Consider the following 24,264-nt stretch of genomic DNA (forward strand, 5'->3'; position numbering starts at 1 on the left):
AAACTTGCTCTGGTATCAGGAGTACTGGTGGTCCTGGCCATTGGGCAACTGATGCCCTAAAATTCTTTTAGGGTTTCAGTTGAACTTAAACATACTAAATGGTATGAAAATCACAAGTAATTGGGCACAGTCTTATTTGCAGGTATTGTTTATTAATTTGCCTAATGCTTGTCTGCGTATGAGCAGTATGTAAAACATTTGTTTCATTGGAGAAAATTTTGCAATTTTGGAATCCTATTTTAGCGAAACCACTCATTTTCCAGTAGCTTTTGCAGTACTTGAGTTTTGAGGGGGATAATACAGAAACCATTGTCAGCTAATGAATTGATGACTAATCTATCCGATTAGTGGGTAATTCTGTGGATGTTTGTGTTTTCTTGTTTTCCTGACTTCTCTGATTGTGTTCTCTAGAAATGTCCATTCATTTCATTATGGCTGATTTTTTAGTTAATCTTGTTTATAATTGCTCTTGCATTTCATGTCTGCCTTTGTACATTTAGTGTCATGTTGGTGTTCTCAGGAGCTTTAATCCCAGAAATAACAAACAAGGGAAATTTGGAAGGTTAGAAAGGACTTTGGGCGTTTGAAATGCGGCAGTGCTCTGAGCATTTTTTTCCCCCATTTTCTGTCAAAAAGGTTGGAATAGGATTTGGATATTTGATGTAAGGGTAAAAGGCCCCTATTTGTTGCCTAGTTCAGAAGTTGAGTGTGTCTTATGTGCCTGTGGAACACTTCTGGAAATGCAGGGACAAAAGGCACTTTTGGTTTCTGCTTTCATAGGGCTGTCTTCGAACAAGTCTTTATTTCTTAAACAAGTATCCATCTCTGAGCTGGGGATACGTGAGGCTCTTCAGGTGGATCCTCCAGGCAAGACTTGTCAGTTCTGGTAGTCCTGCTAGCACTCTCGAAAGACTCCGTCTCTGGTGTTCCTTTCATCTTTTGCTCTCTAGTTGATCACACTGAATTGCCTTCTGACCAGAATCCAGGCCACTCAGGGAAGGCTGGGCTGTGCAAGGGGAGCACTCCTCCCCTTTGTGGGTGCCATTTCCTAGAGTTGCTGGAATGGCTTCTTCAGTTGCAGCAGCTGTGTAGGTCATTTTTGTTTTATCTGGAAAGTTGAAAAGGGAGTGGAGAAGGAGAGCAACTATAGTTAATACAAAGCTTGTTCGGTCAAAGAACATCCTAGGTATTAAGTTGTATACTGTGGGGTTTTGTCAGGTCCCCCCCACCCCCAAATCACTTTACCACCTATCCTGCTATGACTTAAATTCTGGGGGAAGGATTTGTTTTCCCTTCAACATCCCTTATGGTAATACTATGAAGTAAGTCTAATATACTTACTAATATAAGTATATTATATTAATTATATTTTATTATATGTATATTACTTTGTAATATATATAATCTATTTTTATAAATATTTAATAAAATTTACAATATATAATATACTTCTCAGTACAGGAAATGTGTTCAGAAGGTCACCTTGCATTTGGGGAGAAATGAGGGGCAGGGAGGAAAGAGTAACTTTAGGGGGTCTTCTGAGTGGAGTTTCCATGCCCCTTCAGTGTTACTTGGTCATCCCTCTTTGCCTGTATAGAGTTGGTGAGTTGTGATCATAGGAGTCAGAGTTCACCTGTCTTGTCCCCATTTTTGTAGAAGGGTACAGGGCTCAGAAACAAAAACAAATCTTGACCCTGAGCACAGGTGCGGCAGCCCTTACAGTGTGTAAGCTCTTAAGGTCTTCTGAGCTGCATTGTAGCCCTGCAAACTTAGGAACCTGGTTGGTTGGTTGGTTTAGAAACTTCCACCTCACACTACTTTTGTAAGGTAGTGAAGACTAAAGATTTCATGGGCAGTTGCCTTCAGGTAAGCATCAGACTGGATTCTTCTCTACAACTCCACTGTGGTTTTGTTTTGTTTAAGATTTATTCTAAAGATTTGTTGGGGGAGAGAAGGAGCACACAAGCAGGGAGAGTGGCAGGCAGAGGGAAAAGCAGTTTCCCCCACTGAGCAAGGAGCCCATTGGAGGACTCGATCCCAGGACTCTGGGATCATGACCTGAACTGAAGGGAGATGCTTAATTGACTGAGCCACCCAGGTGTCCCTTTAGGTTTAGGTTTATTTTAGAGCATGTGCTCCTGAACACGGGGAGTGAGAATCTCAAGCACACACTACTGAGCTCAGAACCTGACCCGGGCTCCATCTGACCCTGAGATTATGACATGAGCTAAAGTCAGGAGATGGATATTTGACCAACTGAGCCACCCAGGACCGCTTCCACTGTAGGTTTTGGTTGCGGGACTCGATCCCAGGACCCTGAGATCATGACCTGAGCCGAAGGCAGCGGCTTAACCCACTGAGCCACCCAGGCGCCCCTTGTCTTTGTTTTTTAAAGATTGTTTGACAGAGATCACATGTAGGCAGAGAGGCAAGAGGGGGGGTGGGGTGGGGGGCAGGCTCCCTGCTGAGCAGAGAGCCTGATTGGGGACTTGATCGCTTGGACCCTGGACTGTGGGATCATGACCTGAGCTGAAGACAGAGGCTTTAACCCACTGAACCAGCCAGCCGCCCCTCCACTGGTTTTTTTTTAAGATTTTATTTATTTGACAGAGATTACAAGTAGGCAGAGAGAGGAGGAAGCAGGCTCCCCATGGAGCAGAGAGCCCGATTTGGGGCTTGATCCCAGGACCCTGGGATCATGACCTCAGCCGAAGGCAGAGGCCTTAAACCACTGAGTCACCCAGGTGCCCCTCCACTAGTTTTAAACTAACACTTGAAGTTCTGAAATATGGTCAGCTACTTAACTGGTTTCTTTTTGACTGATAAGATTACATACATCTTAATTGTAAATCCACATTTACTATTACATGCAAAAATTCCAAGAAGGAGATTGTCTCCTAGGGTCTGAGTCCATTCCCAGGGTCTAGAAACATCTTGAAGGAACCTTTCAGGTTCATGAGAAAAAAGTTCCAGTTGAAGAATTTGATTATGTTGATGTATAGAATTACAAAATCCTGAAATAACTTACCAAGTAAGGTTTCCTGATTTGGAAGAAAGACATTTGCAGTTAAGGTCCACCTAGAGGAGAGGGCCTTAGTGGTTTCCTTGAGGTTGATAGTTTAGAGAGAATAAAGAAGGAACGTCTTAGAAGTGCCATGCTATTGTTTAAAAAGTGATTCAATAATGACCAGACTAAGCTGTCAGACCAGATGATTGTGATACTGTTTAATAAGCTTATACTACTTTTGTTTACTCTGTAACCAGAGTTGGAGTCTTTTTGGCTCTTGGCTTATTAGTCTGTATTGCTTTAATATATTGTCTTTCATAAAGGAGTGCCAGTGGTGCTGGGACCTGGTTCTAGGACAGGAGAACCTAGCCTGAAGAAAACTTGAGTTTTCTAGATTGTGAATAGGAGTCCATCACACAACTACCACCTCACAGCTCTCTAATATCTTAGAAAAATTTGCCCTATTCATTCTGAGTCTCTGTGGTCTCCCTAGTTAAAGTCAAAATTGCCTTGCTCCCATGAGGGCAAAGTTTATCCACAGATTCTTCCAGCTAGAAGACCACTGGAGTGCAGTGTCTGGAAATAGCCCTGGCTCTTTGAAGTCCTTTCCTGCTTTTGGTGCTGCCTGGTTTCTCGTTGCTTGATAAGAGCTGAAGGCCCAGCCAAAAGGTCCCTGCCAGAGATCTCTCTGCTGGCAAGGATCAGATCCAATATGGGAGAACAGGAGAACGATTAAATACTCACCCTTGGAAGACTTCATTTTCTCATAGCACCGAAAGATGAGGATAAGAAGAACCCCTTCTCCAAGCTGGAAAATCATGTAGAGGAGAGGGAAGAAGAAAAGTGGTCCAATGTCTTCAGGGCGAAATGTCACATTGAGAATGGTGGAGCAGAGTTGAACATTTTGACATCCAGTTTCCATACTGACAGTGCGGCTGCACCTGTATAGGTTGAAAAAAAAAACCAATTACCTCAGAAGGGACGTGAGGGTGCAAATTCACTTGTCCATCTTTCTCCTTCCCAAATTACTTAAGACTTATTTATTAATAAGACTACTACTTTGAAGGTTGAAGTGTGGTGACTAGTAGGTTCACTGCAGGGTTACCAAATTAGAATTTGGAGAGCTGTCTGGCTGAAGAGGGAGAAGTGGGAACCAGCATCATTCATTGGCTTGTTCTGTGGTTTACATATGGGACAGTTGCAAGGTGAACATAAAGTAGAAGATTGAAATGCCTGGGGGACCTTGTCCTGTTACCTAGTTTCTGATTTGAACATCTTTAATTCCAAACCCATAATGACAAAAAACTTGATGGAGTGCCTGGGTGGTTCCATTGCTTGAGTGTCTTGACTCTTGGTTATGGCTCAGGTCATGATCTCGGGGTCGTTAGATTGAGCCCCACGTGGCGGCCTTTGTTCAGTGGGGAGTCTGCTTGAGATATCTCCCTCTGTCCCTACCCCCATGCTTGCAGACTCCCAAATCTTAAAAAAAAAAAAAAATGGATTCAGACCCATTTTCTATCTATGGTACATAGAACATACTCTTGCTCTTGTTTTACGGACTAAAGAGTGGGATGTTTACATTTAGTAAATACACATTTAATTTCGTTGAGTTGTAGCGTTTTAAAGTAGTGATTAGAAATTCTGAAAGCCGTCTCACCACATTTATTATGGTTTCTCGTTGCTTGATAAGAGCTGAAGGCCCAGCCTGTCAGTCAGGATGACTGACCCTTGATTGGGCATTTATCGCTGAAAATTGACATCTAGGGGGTCTTTGACAGTTTTAACTTTACTAAGTAGCCACATGCTACATCATATAATTTGTTCTTTATTAGTGTGATTCTTAAAATCGATAACTTTTAAAGCTATACTTTTAAAGCAATTTAGTTTGGGTGGGGGGCAGAGGGAGGGCACTAGGGTGCTACTAATGATTAGACTCTGGCAGAAGTAGTTGTCTATAGCTGAAAAGAGGCCAAGTTTCTGAAACATAATGCCTGTCATACAGACTGTCAGGCTGACTGTCCCTGAAAAGAGCCCCTGAGTCTGTGAATTGGATTAAACTACAGAAGAGGTCCACAGCCGCTTTGACTCTTCCTGCCACTTAGCAGAGCTGTTACCCAGTGGTGTCCTTGTCAAGACTAAAGCCTTGGCAGCCAAGGAGGAAGCGTGGAAAAGGAAGATGATCGTCAACACTTAGCCATGATGACTTGGAGGCACTCCAGTTGTTTAGCTACCAGATTTCAGCTCAGGAGGGAGCGCTTTGTCATGCTGTTGCTCTTTGGGTTATTAGATGCTTTTGTTCCCAAACCATTTAGTAACTTCAGTGTTTCTCACAGTCCAAAGTTTCTTGTTCAGTTGATGCATTTGTACATACTGCCAGGAAAATGCCTCCCCGGGGTTTTGGATCTTAGCCTTTTCCTGAGAGACGAGGACGAGAATGAAGCCTGTGGGACACTGAGATCTAAAATAATACCTACCGTCCGTTGAGGCGCAAGAGGGTAGAGAGAACATAGCCCAGCAGGAAGCCGACGAAAGGCATCAGGGAGGAGGTGGCCAGCAAGTGTGGTGTCATGACAAACATGATACTCTTGCCCACGTTGATGACAGAGAGAGCTATGATGGCCACACTTAACAAGAGCATGATGATCATCCCTCCCTGTAAATGAGGACAGGAAGAAAAGGGAATTAGAAGGGTGGTAGGGGATAGGGAGGAACAAAGAGTCTGAGGAAGCATGGGTGGGTATTAAAGGTGGAAAACATGTTAATGAAAAATTGGTACTTGAAGGGAGTACAAAAAACTTTATCTCCCATCTTTTTGGAATTCTTACAGGTAGCTAGGAAGCATTTTTTTTTTTTAAGATTTTATTTGACAGAGATCATAAGTAGGCAGAGGCAGGCGGGGGGCAGGGGGCGGGGGGGCGGGAAGCAGGCTCCCTGAGGAGCAGAGAGCCCAATGTGGGGCTCGATCCCAGGACTCTGAGATCATGACCTGAGCCAAAGGCAGAGGCTTAACCCACTGAGCCACTCGGGCGCCCAGCTAGGAAGCATTTTGAATGACAAATCTAAAATTTTTGTTACTATTGACTGTTAATAAGATAGCCAGATAATTGCCAGCAAAATGAGTTTTTCTGGAAATAGAGGAAGTACAGCTTGGGACAAGTAAGCTGTGATGAACCATAGGCAAGTGCTCAGAATAGGCAACTATGCCTTTAGAGAGGACAAGCTGGGAGGGGCTGTTATACTAAATCCTCACTGGCAGGGCTGTTGCTTGGCAAGGAGAAATTCTTCCTCCTGCTGTGTTATGTAAGGCAAGCTTCTTTTGGCTATTGGTAGTGCAGGAGAGCTCTCCAGGGCTTCTGGGCTCCCCCCCCCTTTTTTTTTTTGGTTTTTTAAAGATTTTATTTGACAGTACAAGTAGGCAGAGCAGCAGGCAGGTAGGGTGGGAAGCAGGCTCCCCGCTGAGCAGAGAGCCCGATGCAGGGCTCAATCCCAGGATCTTAAGATCATGACCCAAGTCGAAGGCAGAGGCTTAACCCACTGAGCCGCCCAGGTGCCCCCTGGACTCCATTTTAAATGAGGTTTTCTTTATTTTCACATTTCTCCCTTTTGATCAAGGTCTTTCTTCAAAAGTATTGCCGATCCAGAGTCAGGTTTTTTATATTTAGCGGCTCCATCCACTAAAGTGGTTTTCTTCCTCAGTGCCAGGAAGGACTTTCCCTGGTGGTCATGTCCCATGTTGGAAAGTGCATAGGTTGGAACTGTTGAGGCTACATTAGAGTAACAAGGAAGGGTATGAGGGAGAACTCTTCAGGCATTTTCTTTCTGAGGTCTATATCTTGCCAAGATTGTAAGCGTTGGAGATCATCTTGGAAGTCTTTGAGCTAACATCTCTCTATTGGTGTGTCATTTCTGTAGAGATTTGATAGTAAATAAGAAGTTTGTGAATATCTAGCAGAATAATTTGTATGTGTAATAGTCCTAAACTAGGATTCCAAACCTTAAGGCATCCAGCTAAAGAGGTCAAAGAATTGGGATGCCTGGGTGGCGCAGTCAGTTGGGTGCCTGCCTTCAACTCAGGTCATGATCCCAGAGTTCTGGGATCAAGTCCCACATCGGGCGCCCTGCTCAGTGGGGAGCCTGTTTCTCCCTCGGCCCGCTGCCCCCCTTGCTTGTATGCTCACTCACTCTGACAAAATCTTGAAGAAAAGTCAAAGGATTGATGGTTATGGTTGGAGAAAGGTTGAAACAAGGTCTGAGAACATCTGGCCTAAGAGCCTAACCTGACAAGTCTTGCAGTTATAATTTGGGATAAAAGAGAAATTGGTTACAGGTAAGGAATCTCTGACCTCATGAACAGATTGCAATTTCTGGTGACAGGTTGAACAGTTAGAAAGTTTCTCCCCTTTTACAATAGATTGAGCCAAGAAAGGGAGGAAATAGCGCCTGGGTGGCTCAGTGGGTTGAGCCGCTGCCTTCGGCTCGGGTCATGATCTCAGGGTCCTGGGATCGAGTCCCGCGTCGGGCTCCTTGCTCAGCGGGGAGCCTGCTTCCCTCTCTCTCTCTCTGCCTGCCTCTCCATCTACTTGTGATTTCTCTCTGTCAAATAAATAACTAAAATCTTAAAAAAAAAAAAAAAAAAAAAGAAGCAATATTGAAAAAAAGGAATACAGGCTTAATATCTTGGGAAAACTCTGCTTCAAGTGTCATCTGCTTCGATTCCTAGAAATCATTATTTTTATGTCATGAATTGGTGTGCAGGTCCAGTCAGGGTTTGATGCTTTCATTAGATGATCCAAAAGGTCTGTTCCTTAGTTTGGTGGCACAAGAGTTAACAGTACCTGTTAGGGGCATTTTCAACAGGATTGAGGGGAATTCTGAGCTGTCTCTTCCAGTAGGTGAAATCTCTGGACTACAAGGTGTGATGGTTAAAGTCTTCATCTCCTGGGAGCACACTATGGAAAGATTACTAAAGCAAGTTGAGCAATAGATGATAGATTTCGAAGGATTATGGCAATGCCTTTGGCCATGGTATTTGAAAGGTCTCTACAAATTTTGCCAGTTGGGTCTTAATGATACTGTTAATGTGTTCAGCTAGCCCTGAAGATTGAGGGTGGTGAGCACAGTGAAAGTGTCGTAAAAGTAGCTGAACTCCACAGACTTGTCAAAGCCCATGACTGGTGGAGTGAATTTCCTGGTCACTATGAAGTTCCGGGGGGCATTGACGACCTTTAGTGGGATTTTAGCCGTAGAAGTAGCAGTAGCCTATTACAAAGGAAAGCTTCAGTCCAGTGAAGAAGCATACAAACCATTACCAAAACACATTTATATACATGAGGTGGGGGAAGCTCTGTAAAATCCATTTATCAAACTTCAAATAGTCTAGTAGGTAGTTTGAGGTGTAGGGAGCAGTGTGGACACGTTTTCTTGAATTGTGTTTTGGGCAGGTGGGGCAAGCAAAATAGGTACTCCCTGGGACCTTGTTAATATCTCTCCACCGGTATTGGTTCATGAAGGTTTTCCAGTCGTCAGTAATGGGAACCTTGTGTCTCGAGCAGGACTAGATGATTATTATTATTTTTAAAAATTTTAATTGACCATGCCATTTTTTAAAAAGATCTTATGTATATCTTTGTCAGAGAGATCGAATACAAGCAGGGGAGCACCAGGCAGAGGGAGAAGTAGGTAAAGGGAGAAGCAGGCTTCCCACTGAACGGGGAACCCAATGTGGGACTCGATCCTAGGACCCTGGGATCATGACCTGATCGAAGGCAGATGCTTAACCCACTGAGCCACCCAGGCTTATTATTTGGCCCAAGCCAAATAGATTTTTGGCCCAAGCCAGAGTTTTGTTTTGTTTTAAATTGACTAGCAGTTAATCGTTATTCTAATATTTTTCCTTTTGTGGGGCCAATTGTTAAGCATCTCTGGTCAGTTCTTCTAGATTATTATTTGGGGGAACATCCTTTTGAACATGACAGAGGTTTAGTTATTGGTTCCTTTGAAAGCAGCATTCTTTGCAGAAATATCCATGAGGTGGTCTCCTTTAAGTCCCAGGGAATCAGGTTTAGGATTCCCAGGGACCCTGATAATGGCCAAGTGGCTGGCAAGAGTATGGCATCTAATAATTTCTGGACAGAAAGGCCATTTTTAGTTCTGTCCCCACTAGAAGTGAGGAAGCCTTACTGGTTCCATACCATTCCAAAGCCACAAGCTACACAAAAGGCATACCGATTCTCAGGAGAGTGGTAGTCCCTTCAGGGCTTCCCAACTGCATTCTGAGTGAGATTTCCTTTATTTTCACATTACTAAGCCAGCACGGCTTCTAACTGACCTCTTTGAACTGCAGGTATTTCAGTGACTGCTGTGACTCTGAAGGCATGAGACTATTCAGTCCTCCCACAAGTGTTTATTTTCTTACAAAGTCATTATCTCTAGAGCCTGTATACACATATCTACGATATTACCATCGCTCACTCCGCGTTATTTAGGAACTTGGAAGTTCTTGGAACCTGTCCTACTTGTCTCAAATACCTCCATTACATGTAGGGACTGCCTCTGTTTTCAGATGAATCTGATTTCTGGAAGTTGCTAAGAATCATCTGAAGTGAAGCTGGTAAAGGGTGGTGATTGAGCCAGGTAATGTGATTTTAGACTCCAAATTGATTTATAACCATAAAAGGGCAAGCCTACTTTCTTGAGTGACCTGCAGATTGCATATGAAGGAAGTTACCAAAAGAAGTTTCAGGAATGTTCTGGGTAATAAGGCAACATCAGAAATGCTGCAGGTCTACCCTGCCCCAGGGGAGTGCCTACAAAAGCAATATTTGCTGGGAACAGTGGTATGTTTTCATTTATTTTAGAATTTGCTTTATTTTAAAATTTGTTGATTTTATAGTTACATCTTACATATTATTTTATTTTTTATTTTTTGAAAGATTTTATTCATTTATTTGAGAGAGACCAGAGCACAAGCTGGAGTGGGGTGAGGTTGGGGAGCAGAGGGAGAGGAAGAGCAAACTTCCCACTGAGCAGGGAGTCTGACACAGGCCTCAACCCAAGCTGGAGGCAGATGCTTAATCAGCTGAGCTCCCCAGGCACCCCCATCTTACTTACCATTTTAACATTTCAATAGGTGAATTTATGATGAAATTACAGTAGAACTTTTTAGCATGTAACATAAGAATGAAAGCTTTCAAACTGCACTCACATGTCTGTTCATTTTGGAGAATGACACACCAAACTGATAAAATATATGCATAAATTTAAGGCTCTGTATCCCTTTAATCCTCTGGGTAAAGGAATATATAACAAACTTTTGTTGAACTTAACCATGTTATTTTCTAATATTTAGGTGTATTGCTTCCAGTTTCCAGTTCACTCATGTGACAGATTTCCTAGTAATATTTAGAAAATTGTGGTAAGGGGTGCCCAGGTGGTTCAGTCAATTAAGCATCTGCCTTCGACTCAAGTCATGATCATGGCGGGGTTGGTGGTGGTTGGGGCTGCTTCTCAGCAAGAGGTCTGCTTCTCCCTCTCCCTTTGCCTCTGTTTGTGCTCTCACATACTTTCTGTTCTCTCAAATAAATAAAATCTTTAAAAAAAATAGAAATTGTGGTAAAATGTGTGTAACACAAAAGTTGCCATTTTAATCATTTTAAAGTGTATAATCCAGTGGCATTAGTTACATTCACAAAGTTGTCTTGGTAACATTTTAACATTTATTTATATTGCTCAAATTTCAGCTGCACTGTTTTGCATTTCTGTGTTTGAATCCATATTGTAACGGATATGGCCATTTAAAGATTTTTATTTTTTATTTGAAAGAGAGAGTGAGTGCATGGGCAAGGGGGAGGGGCAGAGGGGGAGAGAGAGAGAAGCAGACTCCCTGTTGAGCAGGGAGCCTGATGCAGGGCTGGGTCTCAGGATCCTGAGATCATGACCAGAGCAGAAGTCAGATGCTTAACCCATTGAGGCACCCAAGTCCCCTTTGATGTGAAAATTTAAATGTCAACCTGTAATGACTAGTGGTCCTACCCCAAGATAGGAAGGACTTTCACAGACTTCATTGATAACCACATTTCAAGTTATATCGGAACACTTCACTGATGAGCTGTTAGTTTGCATTTGGATTGACTTCTCTTTTGGATTTTTTCCTCTATTCAATGACCAAATAGATTTTGTCCCCATCAAAAGAGTGTAATGGGTAATATAGGGGTTACTGGGCTACTGAAATTGTCCATGAACCCAGATACCCTCTTCTCTGTGGGCATCTGCTCTCATTCTCTCACTCTGGTTCTCCTGGGGTTGTAGAGTGGTTTGGAGCATAGATGTTGGTGCGACCCTGGTGTGAAGGCTGACTGCCAGTCTCCAGGAGTGTAAACATTGCTCAGCCACTCCACCTTTCTGAGTCAGTGGACAGCACAGCACTAGGCATGTAAGAACTGACTCACTGAATTGTAGCCCCTCTTCTTATTCACGGGTTAAGGAGGGGAATTGAACGCCCCAGAGCTTCCTGTCCTCTTGGTCCTGCCACTTGTCCACAACCTCCTGCTGAGACAGGCCAGAGGTAGGTGCTTCTCCATGTTTTCTGTACCGCCTGACTTCACTGCTCTGTTCGAGCTGACAGAAGCTGTGAGCAGCCTCCATTCATAGCCAATCCATCAGCGTGCCAGGGACGCAGGAGATGATTTGGCTTATTTTTCCCACAAAGGTGGCATACAGAGGTTGCTGAATGACCAAACTAAGATGATCCTCTCATTTAGAGGGTTTGCAGAACTACAGAGACGGAAGCAGGAGCAGAGACAGGCCTTGAAAGACAGCAGCGTAAGCCGCAAGTTGGCAAACACTATCACACGGAGGTGGGGCGTTCTCCTGTAGCAGCAGGTGGGGGAAAGCTTGGGGGAGTGGCTGAGGCACTGTAACAGCAGGACCCTTATTTAAGGGTGGTGGGTGGCTTGTGGTACAAGCAGACCAGGTCATGCTGGGGTTCATCAAACTGACCACATAGACTTGCATGGGTAATTTAGGGTATTTTACTTGAATTGCCATTCCAAATAGAGCATCCTTGAACTTGTATCTTGGCCTGTCTAGATGTGACCTCCCACAAGATAATGCAGGTGATGGAGCAGAATTTGAACGGATACCTTCTGCCAGAGCTAGTTACCAGAAGTTGGGTAATTGTGATTTGAAAGTCTCTAGAAGGGTTACATGTGGAAAAGGGCAGGGGCGAGTATTTGCTCAAATTTCAGCTTACCACTCATTCTCTTACGCAAGAGGGAGATCTCACTGGACTCCATTTCTGCTGTTGAATTGAGTGGTGGGTATGCAACAACCAGCAACAGGAGACAGAGACTGGCTCTGCCAAGTAGGTTCCGGGGCTTCTGGTTATTCCATTGGAATAAGGCAGGAGACTGAACTTTATCTTGAAAGCCTTGCCAGCTCTACGATCTGAGATGGTTTCTGCATCTTCAGGTGAATATTTTTAATTAAAGTTATTCTGAGTTAAAAAGACCTACATTCTAATACTAGTTGTGACTGGCACTATAGTCCTTGGCTTTGTCACTTACAAAATGGGGAAGAACAGAGTTGCATTAAATGATATCAGGGTCACGTCCCATTTTTAATTTATTTATTATTATTATTATTTTTTGCATTCCTATACTTCTACAAACTATCTGGAATAACATTAAATGATAGATGCAAACATGTCTGGGGTTTTTGCCCCTGCAAATGTGGGAAGTGTCCCAGGTGGAGGGGAGGACATGTGCGAAGAGAAAAGAGCTGGGACTGGGGAGGTTGGGGATAGCAAGTCGAGAAGGGCCTAGAAAGCCCCATTAGGGAGTTCAAAGTTTATCCTCGAGAACGTACAGAACCGACGAGGTGTTTTAAGCAGTGGAGAGACACGGGAAGTGTTCGTACTGTCCATCTCCACCCTCGGGTTAAAACCGATCAGGAAGCCAGGTTAGAAGGCTGTTTCAGTTGTCCTGTGAGAGAGGACAGTGGCCCAAGTAGATGATAGTGTTCTCAGAGATGGGGCGGAGTGGATGGATCGAAGCGACACAAGGCAGAATAGACAACAGCTGGGTGGGAGAGGAGATGGAGAGGGGACCCTGAGAACGATTTGATGATTTTGTGGCTCCGGCAGCTAGGCACATGGAACGCCATGGCTTGAGATAATCACATGGGGGAAGAGCAGGCTTGGGGAGGAGATAGTTTGAGTTTAATGCATAATGAGCTTTAAATGCCTGACATATATTCAGGTGGAAATATGTGGCAGTTAATAAACGAATTCTGGAGTCAGGAGATAGTTGAGGGCTGGAGGTGGTGGTCTGGAAGTCATCAGCTTGTGGATGGTCATGGAGATGGACCAGATCTCACGGTGGGGAGATCCTGGGCTTAGGGAAATCTGGCAAGAAAAGCAGAAAGCCTGGGCTGAAGGCAGAGAAGTAACTTTTACCAGGGAAACTCACTAGGAAGTCCAAAAAGAAGTGCCCAAGAGGTGAGAGGAAAGCAGGAGTGCCCGGTCACCACAGCTGAGGGGGAAGGCTTCTGAGAGAGAAGCATCGTCAGTCATACCAAAGGTTGCTAAAAAAGTTAAGGATGAACCAAGAAATGTCTGTTGGATTTGGCAAAAAAGTAGATCATCATGCTGAGTGGATGGGAGACCAAGGAGGAGAGAGAAGTGAGAGATTCAAGGAGCTGAGACTAATTAGCTGAGACTAATTGTTGAGGGTCTGTCACTTGTGAGAGCTGCCCTCGTGGGTGTGGTGGGAGTGGAAGGTGTGGGGGTGACACAGGTGCAGGGAGGGGTGTTTCTTGAAGCATGGGTAGGGGAGGAAAGGCAGCTGTTGGAGCCCAGGAGGGATGGCTTTTGTTTTTGTGGTTTTTTTTTTTTAATTTTATTTATTTATTTGACAGACAGAGATCACATGTAGGCAGAGAGGCAGGCAGAGAGAGAGAGAGGGAAGCAGGCTCCCTGCCAAGCAGAGAGCCTGATGTGGAGCTCGATCCCAGGACCCTGGGATCACGACCTGAGCCGAAGGCAGAGTCTTTAACCCACTGAGCCATCCAGGCGCCCCTGTTTTTGTGTTTTAAAGAGAGGAGAGAAGCGAACCTGTATCAGTACTGATTGTGAAGAACCAACCAGCACGGAGACTTGAGAAATGAAAGCAGAGGTGCCGGAGGCTTGGGGACCCGGGGGCCGTAATCACTAAAAGCAGATCTCTGAGAAGCAAGAGTGGAGAGAATGGGTGAAACCACCCAGAGTTGAGGTGGGGAAACTGAACATGGACTGAGGAGAAATGACTTTCCAGGTCTGTCAACAGAGTGGGAAGGACAGCTGAAGCCACTGAGTTAGGACTGGGCCAGGACAAGGGCAAACCTACCCTGGGCGATGGTGGTGCGAAAACTGAAAAGTCCTGACAACTTGCAACTCCTTGGTCTCAGGCCCAAAGCTGCTGCCAAGGCTTGAGCTTCTAAGCAGCAGGTCTTGCAGGCTGATCTGAGGCAGAGTCCTTCCTGAGGACAAGCATGGAGTCCAGGCCTTGGGGGGTGGGCAGTGAGCTGGAGGGGGGAGACTTACAGGGACTGAGCTCCAGGGTTACAAAGTTGGTTGGGGTCCATCGCAGCACTCCCAAGAGTCTATGTTTCTTCTGAGGACAGGGCAGTGGCATGATGGCCTGTGTGTGACCACAGTGCTCCTCCAAGCCCCCTGGGGCTAGTCATCTCTCCTTCCCATCCCACACCTGAAATGCTGGGAGTGTGCACAGTACCTCTTCCCCTGTTCTCTTCTCCTCTGGCTTCTTGTAAAGTCAGCCAAGTTTGCTGTCATTCCCCCTGAGTTCCTCTACTCAGGCTACCCCCCGACCCAGGCTGACCCAAATCCTACCCTTCATGGTCTACCCCTCCCGATCTTGCATTCAGCCAATACCTAGTTGTGCACTGAATTTGGTCTTATTTCTCATGTGTTCCTTCACTGTCTGCTAATAACAGACTCACTGACGACAACAAGCCTCTGAGTATAGCATAAAACTTAGCATCTAGTAGGTATATGAGAAGTTTTTTATTATGAAAATAATGAAAATAAAAATTACGAGAAATAATCATCATATGATTGTGCATGTGTTCTACTTTTTTCTCCTTACTTTTCAAAAGTATTCTCACATACGTTACAACCCCACGAGGTAGGTGTACCAATAGTCGATCCTTTTACTTCTTCCAATAAGGAAGGAAACAGACACAGAGAAAGCCATGACTCTCCTCAAGCAATACACTGAGATGATCGTGGCATTCTTGCTCCCTGTGCAGGTCCCCAGGTTCTTACCTTGGTGACATAGCGAACATATTGCGGCCGTTTGGCATTGAGATAGATTCCAATGGTGCAAGGAATGAGAACCAAGATTAGTGATATCACGATGCCTTTGTAGGGTACCTTGTCCTTCAGATCCCCATCATAGATCCCCCTGGAGTAGACAAACAGGAGGAGGGGCATCATTCCCAGAGCAAAGAAGGTGGAGCAGGTGGTCATCACGATGCTGGGAGGGAGAAGCAGAGAGAGTACAGAGTGAGCCCATTAACATAGACTGTTCTGTTGATTACCTGCTATGAGCCAGGCATTGTGCTAAGCATTTTACATACATTTAATTTCTTTTTTTCCAGTACGCTTAGGAGAGACAAGTTACAGGTTGATACTCTCAAGTTCTTTACTTTCTGGTTTATCTTTACGTTATTTTTGATAAGTTGAGTGTGAGTCCCAGAGCCTGAATAATATATCTCTGCTCTAATCTGTATCCTAATTGTACTATTACCGTTTCCATTTGGACTCCACTACCTGTTAGTCCTGTATAGGGAGAGGCCTTCTGGAAAGGCGGGTTGAAAGAATAAAGAAGCTAGAAAATATTGTTGGATTTGTGGATATTCATGTGACCATATATGGCTCTAGCTTCCATTCTTGTAGGAGGGTTGGGCATGAGGGGTTGGCAAGATCCCAGGAAAGCCCCACTAAGTGTGTGTTTCTCCTCCCCACAGCCCTATTATCTATCTACACTGGTTGTTTCCATAGAAGTAAAATACAGCTTCATTGCACATCAAGCATGACCTAAGTCAAAGGGTCCAGAGTGTAGCCATCAAGGACAGCAACAGGTAGAGGTATCACTAGGAATAAGTAGCTGCCAGAGGTGAGGAGAGACCCTCAAAGAATATTGTGAACTAAATAATGGGAAAATCCTTCTTCCAGGAATATCTAAAACACTAAATACATATTTGAGCTTGTAGAAAAGTTAGGGAGTTTTCCAGGTACCAGCAACAGAATGCAAAGGAGTTTGTGGGTGAGCTTATTCTGAAGCGGCATGGTGTGGAGTGAGTAGGGAGTAGAGTGTTAGTCTTGGTAATCTGAAGGCTTTGGTTTTCATGATAAAGGGAGGGACCAGAACTGAGGTCATCTGGCAGATTGGGCGCCTGGGTGGCTCAGTGGGTTAAAGCCTCTGCCTACGGCTCAGGTCATGATCTCATGGTCTTGGGATCAAGACCCACATTGAGCTCTCTGCTCAGCAGGGAGCCTGCTTCCTCCTCTCTCTCTTACTGCCTCTCTGCCTACTTGTGATATCTGTCTGTCAAATAAATAAATAATCCAAAAGAAAAATTCCAGAAATATTTTTTGTACATTGAGACCTAATCCCCCAAGCCAAATGAAGAGATAAGGGCAAAGAATAGCGAACGTAATTTTCTTTTTCCCTTTCTTTCTTTCTTTTTTTTAAACAATTTTTTTTTTATTTATTTGAGAGGCAGAGAGAGCCTGGGGAGAAGCAGAGGGAGAGGGACAAGCAGGCTCCATGCTCAGTGCAGAGCCTGAGGCAGATCTCCACCCCAGGACCCTGAGATCATGACCTGAGCTGAAACCAAGAGTTGGACGCTTCACTGACTGGGCCACCCAGGCACCAGGTGTGGAGACTTACCTTTCAGATATCAAGACTTACAAAGTCATGGTAATTAAGAAAACGTGGTATAGGGACGCCTGGGTGGCTCATTTGGTTAAGCATCTGCCTTCAGCTCAGGTCATCATCCCAGCGTCATGGGATCGAGTCCCACATCGGGCTCCTTGCTCCGCAGGGAGCCTGCTTCTCCCTCTGACTCTGCCTGCCACTCTGTCTGCCTGTGCTTGCTCTCACTCGCTCTCTCTCTGACAAATAAATAAATAAAATCTTAAAAAAAAAAAAAAAAGAAAAAGAAAACGTGGTATAAGGTGGCCACACAGACCAAGAGAAGAGAGATTCCTAGAAACAAACCCACACATACTGGTGAATTTTATCTACGTGAGAGATGGCATTATCAATTACTGGAGAAAAATTCATTCAGTGGTACTGGGAATTCCCTCTATTCATTTGGAAAAGATAAAATTAGATCGCACTATACATAAAAATGAGCAATTGAAAATCTCCATGTGAAAAGCATAACTTAAAAACTTTTCAGGGGCACCTGGGTGGCTCAGTGGGTTAAGCCTCTCTCTGCCTTGGGCTCAGGTCATGATCCCAGGGTCCTGGGATCGAGCCCTGCATCGGGCTCTCTGCTCGGTAGGGAGCCTGCTTCTCCCTCTCTCTGCCTGACTCTCTGCCTACTTGTGATCTCTGTGAAATAAATAAATAAAATCTTTAAAAAAAAAAAAACCCAAAAACTTTTCAAAGAAAGTGTAGGGGAATATCTTCATGATCTTGAGCATAGTCGATGATTTCTTAAAGGAACCCTCCCCAGACACAAACTGCCAAGGAAAAAGATTGGTGAATTTGAGTCCATTAAAATGAGCACTCTCTATTAAAAGACATCAACCTATGAAGACCAGTCCCAAACTGAGTTGACCGTTGCAACACACAAAAACAACAAATACCTACAATTCAGTGAGAAAAAACGTGCAAGAGGGCAGTCCAAGAGAAAAAGCAGCAAAGGACATATTCCTAGCAGAGGACCGATGGTGATCCGGTCATTGGCCAAATGGCCAATAAACATATGAAAAGGTGCTAAACTTCCCTTGAAATCACATTTAAAACCGCTGCGACCCATTCCACGTTCACCAGATGGCGCCAATGACAAAGTCTGACAGATGACGGCAAGGAGAAAAAAGGATCTTCATTATGCCACTGGGGAAAGTTTGAAGGGCGAGGCAAGAACTACTCTGGAGACTCATTTGTAGGCGTGCGAACCCCACGACCTGGCAGTCCTGCTTTGATGTTAAGCACTTTCGCCCCGGGAGCATGGGGCACAGGTACAAGACTGTTCACAGCAGCAGAACGTAAAATCCACGTAAATAAATGTCTGTCAGTAGAACAGATGCATTCCAGCAAACTGCACTGTGGGTCAAGGGCCCTGGAGAAGCTGTTCTGCACATATGCCCATATCTTAGAGAGGTGAGTTGTCAAGTGGTCTGGCCAGCAGGCTACTGTTTATATACCATTTGAGGACATGCAAGTTCAATGATGTGTCCTGCTTAGGGATCCATGCAAGGAGATAGTAAGAGTGTAAAAGGGTCTGTGCTCCCTTGGGGTGGGTAAAGCGGCCCCAGACAGGGGAGGGACACGGGGCTCCGGCGCTAGCTATGGATCTCATTTTGGGAGAAAAGCCACACACAACTTGTGTGCCTGTTTTGATGCCCTTGGGCAGAGGAGTCATGCTTACTCTGGCTTGGTAGTCAGAAGTTCTGGAATTTGCTCTGGGACGTGGTGTGCCTTGCGAACTCTGGTGGATGGAAACCATGCCCCAAGACCTCTGGTACCTCCTATCTCACCAGTGTCTCTGACTGTCATGATCCTCCCTTTATCCTGAAGGACGGGGGAGGACTTGTCCAGCATCTAGCTCTGAGATGGGGGTTTGTTTTGGCGGAGCAGTGTGGACCTGGCTGCCTCGGGGGAGGACAGGGAGCAGAGGGCCAGAGGGAAAGGAGTCCATGTCGTTTTTTATTTCTCTTTCTTGCCTCTCAGAACACTGCACATGCCCTGGTCTTGGACATCTCTACACCCTGGGTGGGGGGACAGGTTTGGGGCCCTTGTCAGTAAAGGCACTGGAGGCTGAAGCTGAGGGAGCATGGGGGGACCCGACAGCTTCTGGCGGAGTGTGAAATTCCTGGAACACCTTCTGTCTCAGCCTGGTTAGGCTTCCTACCTCTGGGGTGGGGAGGGGAAGGCCTGCGGACTGGTTGAAGGTGTGGGGCAGCAAAGGCGGTCCGAGGGGCTCACAGCCTAGAACGTGGCCTCTGGCCCGTGATGGCGGTGACCCCAGACTCACTCCAGCCGTGAGGAGCGGTACGAGTGGGAGAGGCTGGGACTGGCTCCAGGCGTGACTTTCCCGCACATTCTGGGAAGCCTCTGGCAAGTGTCTGGACTTCAGTTCCTCATCTCTAAAGTAGAATCAGGGCCTTAAGATTAACCATAGCTCCGCGTGGGGAATCGTCCCGTGCTGGGCTTAAAGAGAGGTCCTGCCTGGTAGCCTCCCAGCTGTAGTGGCTGGCTCCAAACAGGCTCCATTGGGCTTGCACAGGGTTTTAAAAAGATGTTAATGAGTTGTCAATATGGAAAACTTTGGAGCTTTCAGGTAAAAAAGGGAGATTCGACTTTTTCAGGAAAAGCAGGAAACATTCGGCGGCGGCTTCATGCTCCCATGGAACACCCATGGCGGGGACACCTGGGATGTGCCCTGTTCCGGGGACCTGCACCTCACGGCTGGCAGGTCACTGCCAGTCACTGTGTTTCTTTGTATTCATGCCTGGCCCTGAAGGTATCTGAGTGAAAGGACAGCATTTGGAGCCTCGGACACATGTATTAGCCTCTCTGTGCCTCAGTTTCCTTATCTTTAAAATGGGATTCGGGGCACCTGGGTGGCTCAGTGGGTTAAGCTGCTGCCTTCGGCTCAGGTCATGATCTCAGGATCCTGGGATCAAGTCCCGCATCGGGCTCTCTGCTCAGCACAGGGCCTGCTTTCCTTCCTCTCTCTCTGCCTGCCTCTCTGCCTACTTGTGATCTCTGTCAAATAAATAAATAAAATCTTTAAAAAAAAAAAATGGGATTCGGCCCAGCACCTCCTCCCAGGATGCTGTATGCAGGTTTCCTGCAAAGTGCTTGCCGCAGTGCCTGGCTGTGCTGTATTATCAGAATCATTTCTCTGTGATGCATGGAAGTTGTTGTCCCAGATGAACTTCGACTGTGATTTAAAGTCTGGCAGCCCATGAAGCTAGGTGATGTGGAATCCATGTTCAGCTGTGGGGGTCTGAGGCATGGTTCAATACGCAGGGAGGTCTGTCTGCGGGAATGGGCTTTATGGCAGAAGGTGGGCATCCCAGCATTTTCTTTGTGGGGTCTTGGGAGAGGTGAGGGTCCTCTGGAGCCCAGACCAAGAGGTCAAGCAGGAGAGCACAAGGGCTCATGCTCCTGTGTCGCTGGAGGCTGGGCTGAAGGCTCGAACCTCACAGAAACTTCACAGCATCCATTGGCCACCGAGGCTGGGACATCTGGTCACTCACACTTACGACACCCCTTTAACACTGGAATGAAGCTATAGTTCGGGTTTTTCGGGACACAGAGGCTGCAATGCGCCTTGTCCACAGGGCAGACTGAAGACGGAGGGCTTGCTTTGCGGCAGGAAGGATTTGGATCAGATGGAAGAATTTCCTCACAGGGAGTTGAACATTGAACGTGTTCCCATGGGAGACTGTGCAAGCCAAACCCCTACTTTGTGCCTGTCTTCCCATCAGCTGCCTCAGTGAGTGCTAAGTCACGTGGGTAGAGAGTCCAGAGCTCAGAAGGTAGGTCCCAGTAAAGATCCGCTCACTATTTGTTTTTCATTTAAAGTTCGGTGGCCTTCTTCTGCACCAGATTTCTTGGCTGGTGTGCTTAGTAATGTTCAGCCGGGTGCTGGCCAGCATGAGCAGCTGGACCGTCTAAGCCCACTGCCCTACCTGGCATGGAAGAGGGTCTCCACTGGGCACTGAACCTCAGAGGGGGGTTAGGCTGGACATGGAGGCTCACAGAGAGGCCGGGGCTTTTGCTGGTGATTTTCCCTCAGCCAGCACGGGCTGCTGCTAGGGCTGGAGCAGGTCTGAAATGGCCTCACTCTGGCAGGCATTCTAGATCAGAGTCCCGTTCAGCTGGCCCCTGCAGAAGTGAGCCCTGATTTCTGCTGCGATGCTTTGGGTGAGGGGATATGGCTACACTGCCCCCTCCCAGTGTGGCTCATGCAGCCCAGCACGGCCTGGGAAACTCTGGGATCTGCCTAGTTGTGTCTTTGCATGGATATGTTCCTGTGCCTGGTAGGCCCAGCGGGGTTAGGAGAGGCCATCCCATAGGCCTGGATAGCTGGAAGGATCTTTTTTTTTTTTAAAGGTTTTATTTATTTATTTGACAGAGAGAAATCACAAGTAGATGGAGAGGCAGGCAGAGAGAGAGAGAGAGAGGGAAGCAGGCTCCCTGCCGAGAAGAGAGCCCGATGTGGGACTCGATCCCAGGACCCTGAGATCATGACCTGAGCTGAAGGCAGCAGCTTAACCCACTGAGCCACCCAGGCGCCCCTGGAAGGATCTTTGAAAAGATTTGTCTGTTCTACAGGGATCGGAAGGGCTCTTTGGTTCTAAGCCAACTTGATCTCCCTGGAGAAGTCTGGAACCCATGTGCACTCCCTTTCAGATCTCTGGCCTCAAGGCAGACAACTTGCCCACCATGGTTAGGGGGCAGAGCTCCCCAGAGGCCTCTCGGGTTTAAATAGTACTCCTATAAGTCGGTTTCTGTGGCCCATCTGAGACACCTCTGGAAGTAAGGGGGTCTTCAGGAGGACTCTGGATCAGCTGGTCCCCTTTGACTTGATCCTTAAACAAGGATGTATCCCAACTCCTGTCTGCAGCCCAGTGTAAGCCCTGACAGCAGTCCCACGCACCCCTACCCTAGCCTCCACCTGGCCCCCACTCACTGCCTATCCTGACTTTGACCTTGACTGGGACATCTCCCATGCAGCTTCCATTCCCCAGGCAGCTCCCTCCTCACCTCCAGTCCTACCTGAGGTTCATGTCCCCCTTCATGGCCAGACTGAAGATGTTGGACAGGGTCCCGCCAGGGGAGCAGCCGCAGACGAGGATGGCCAGGGCCTCGATGTTGTTGAGCCGGAAGACCTTGCCCAGAGTAAAGGCAGTGAGAGGCATGATACCATACTGGGCCATCAGGGCGATGGCCAGTCCCTTGGGCTTCCAGAAATGGGCCTTGATCTTGCTGAATTCCATGGTGCAGCCCAGGGAGAGCATGATAATGAGCAGCAGGAACACCAGGATGACACTCAGGGCTGTGTCAGTGGGGCGCTTGCCGAAGTGGGGCGGGAGGGTGAAGTTGAGAGGGGCCGTCCCGTTGTGAGCCTCCATCCTCCTGGGCAGCTGCAGAAGGCCACGGGACCCAGCACAGCCCTTGTTCGCTGAGGACTCCCTTCCCTGTCCAGTCTTTGCTAGGTGCCTTCTTCAGTCCCCTCTAGGGCAGGACTGTGGCTCCGGGCAAATAGAAGGATTATGCAACTGGCTGAGCTGCTTCTCTGGAGGCGGTCCAAAGGGGAGAGAACCCAGAGCCTTCTCTGCCTGCTCCAACTCTGCCTCTGCAGCCTTCCCAGGGGGCCCTTACGCTTCCCTCTCAACACTTTGGCTACCCCTGGCACAAGAGAGCGGTGTCTCTCCTTCGCTGCCCACTGAGTGCGCCCCACGGGCGTTCTGCCCCTGGGGACCTGTCCAGGGCCTGCACCGATCCAGGTCTGGTCTTCCCTGTTCTCTGCTCAGTCCCTGATACCTCCGCTTTCATTCAGGGGGAGATGCCCTTTTCATTCCCCCAAATCTGGGTGGTGAAACAGCTGAGTGACTCGTTTCCTTGCGGGACCAGGACCGAGGTAGCAGATCTCAAGGGGCTGTGGGACAGGGGAGGGACAGGCATGCAGCAGGCTTCCAGGAAGCGATTTGTCCATGGCTCTTCTCCTGCAAGATGATAGGGCCCCATGTCCCTCTCGCCTGTTCTGGGAAAACTCTTATCTTATTCCCGCCTGGACAGAGCAGATCCTGAGAGGTGACTATGCTCTGCAGAGGGTAAAGCCTGCTGGGACGGTGAGGGCCTCTCAGGAAGGTGGGGAGGCTTTTTCCTTGAAAGGCAGCTCTCAGGGAAACCCTGCAGCAGAGATGGTTGTGCCCCGATTTCCCAGCCAGCAGCAGCCGGTGTGGACCCATCGCTTGGGAAACTTGCAGAGAAGGAAGAAGGAGCGCACAGGCTTTCCTCTCTGATGTCCTGACTGTTCTACTTGCTCTTTGCGCGTGTGTCTGAGGCTGGGAGCCAGGTTCTGCGTGGCCGCAGAAGGGCGGAAGGAGAAAGAGGTGGGGACGTGGGGCAGGGCACACCGTGTGTGTGTGTGGGGGGGGAAGGCAGCCCTGAGCCTCCCCCTGATGAGGGAACAGAAGGCTGGCTGCAGCCAGAACGCAAGCTGACATCCCGCAACCTCCTCCCCTCCCCGCCCCCCACTCCTGGGTGGAACCCCTGTGATGTTTTTCTCCCAACTACCTTAATGTTAATACCTTGCTAGAGGGGAAAACAACTTCAACAATGGCAAGACCTCATTATCTTGCATGTCCTCTTTAGCATATGAAAGTTCTTTTGAAACCTCCCTTTTCCTTACTTCCCCCCAACTCCCCAGTATATAATCAGCCACTCCGCAGGCCCCCCAGTGCCTCAGCTCTTTCTGCCCATGGGGCCTATCCCTGAGCGGTAATAAGACCACCATTTTGCACCAAAGATGTCTCAAGAATTCTTTCTTGGATTTTGGTTCTGGACCTCACCCCATCAAACCTCACCTGTATTCCAAAACCAAATCACCTCCGTCCCAGTGGCAGGGGTAGGACAGACCTCTTGGGTGGGTTGGAGCCCACGAGGCTTGGGTGGTGTCTCACAGTTTCATATTTGCCGAAATGGGATGTTAGGCTTTGTCTGGGGGGCGGGGGGACTCGAGAACAGGACAGGGACGGGTTGTGAACCCCTGCGGGTTGGGGGTGGGAACAGATTTTGGTTCGGAATGAGGAACCACTTAAAAATGGTGGTGGGGGGGGGGGACCCTGATAAAGGCTGGGGGATCCATCCATGCCTTTTCCACCACACACAGGAAGTTGCTGCTCCCTGAAGCAGTCTGTAGGCTGAATACCATGACCTTGGGACAAGAGCTTGAAGCTGAAAGAGGATTTCATCCACCATCACTTTGACCTCAAATTTTCTAACTGA

The 24,264-nt window shown here is 47.1% G+C and overlaps 1 protein-coding gene across 1 annotated transcript; it reads right to left on the reverse strand.

Moving 5' to 3' along the window:
• Positions 1-411: 411 nt before the first annotated feature.
• SLC10A1 (solute carrier family 10 member 1) lies at positions 412-22,620 on the reverse strand. The gene is made up of 5 exons (XM_032344603.1): positions 22,030-22,620; positions 15,327-15,537; positions 5,482-5,660; positions 3,752-3,948; positions 412-1,108 (listed from the first exon to the last, which is right to left on the reverse strand). Exons 1-5 carry the CDS (start codon positions 22,383-22,385, stop codon positions 933-935), a joined length of 1,119 nt encoding a protein of 372 aa, XP_032200494.1. The 5' UTR covers positions 22,386-22,620; the 3' UTR covers positions 412-932.
• Between the last annotated feature and the right edge of the window lie 1,644 nt (positions 22,621-24,264).

The sequence above is a fragment of the Mustela erminea genome, chromosome 5, assembly GCF_009829155.1.
Source record: "Mustela erminea isolate mMusErm1 chromosome 5, mMusErm1.Pri, whole genome shotgun sequence".
In the NCBI taxonomy this organism is placed as follows: domain Eukaryota; kingdom Metazoa; phylum Chordata; class Mammalia; order Carnivora; family Mustelidae; genus Mustela; species Mustela erminea.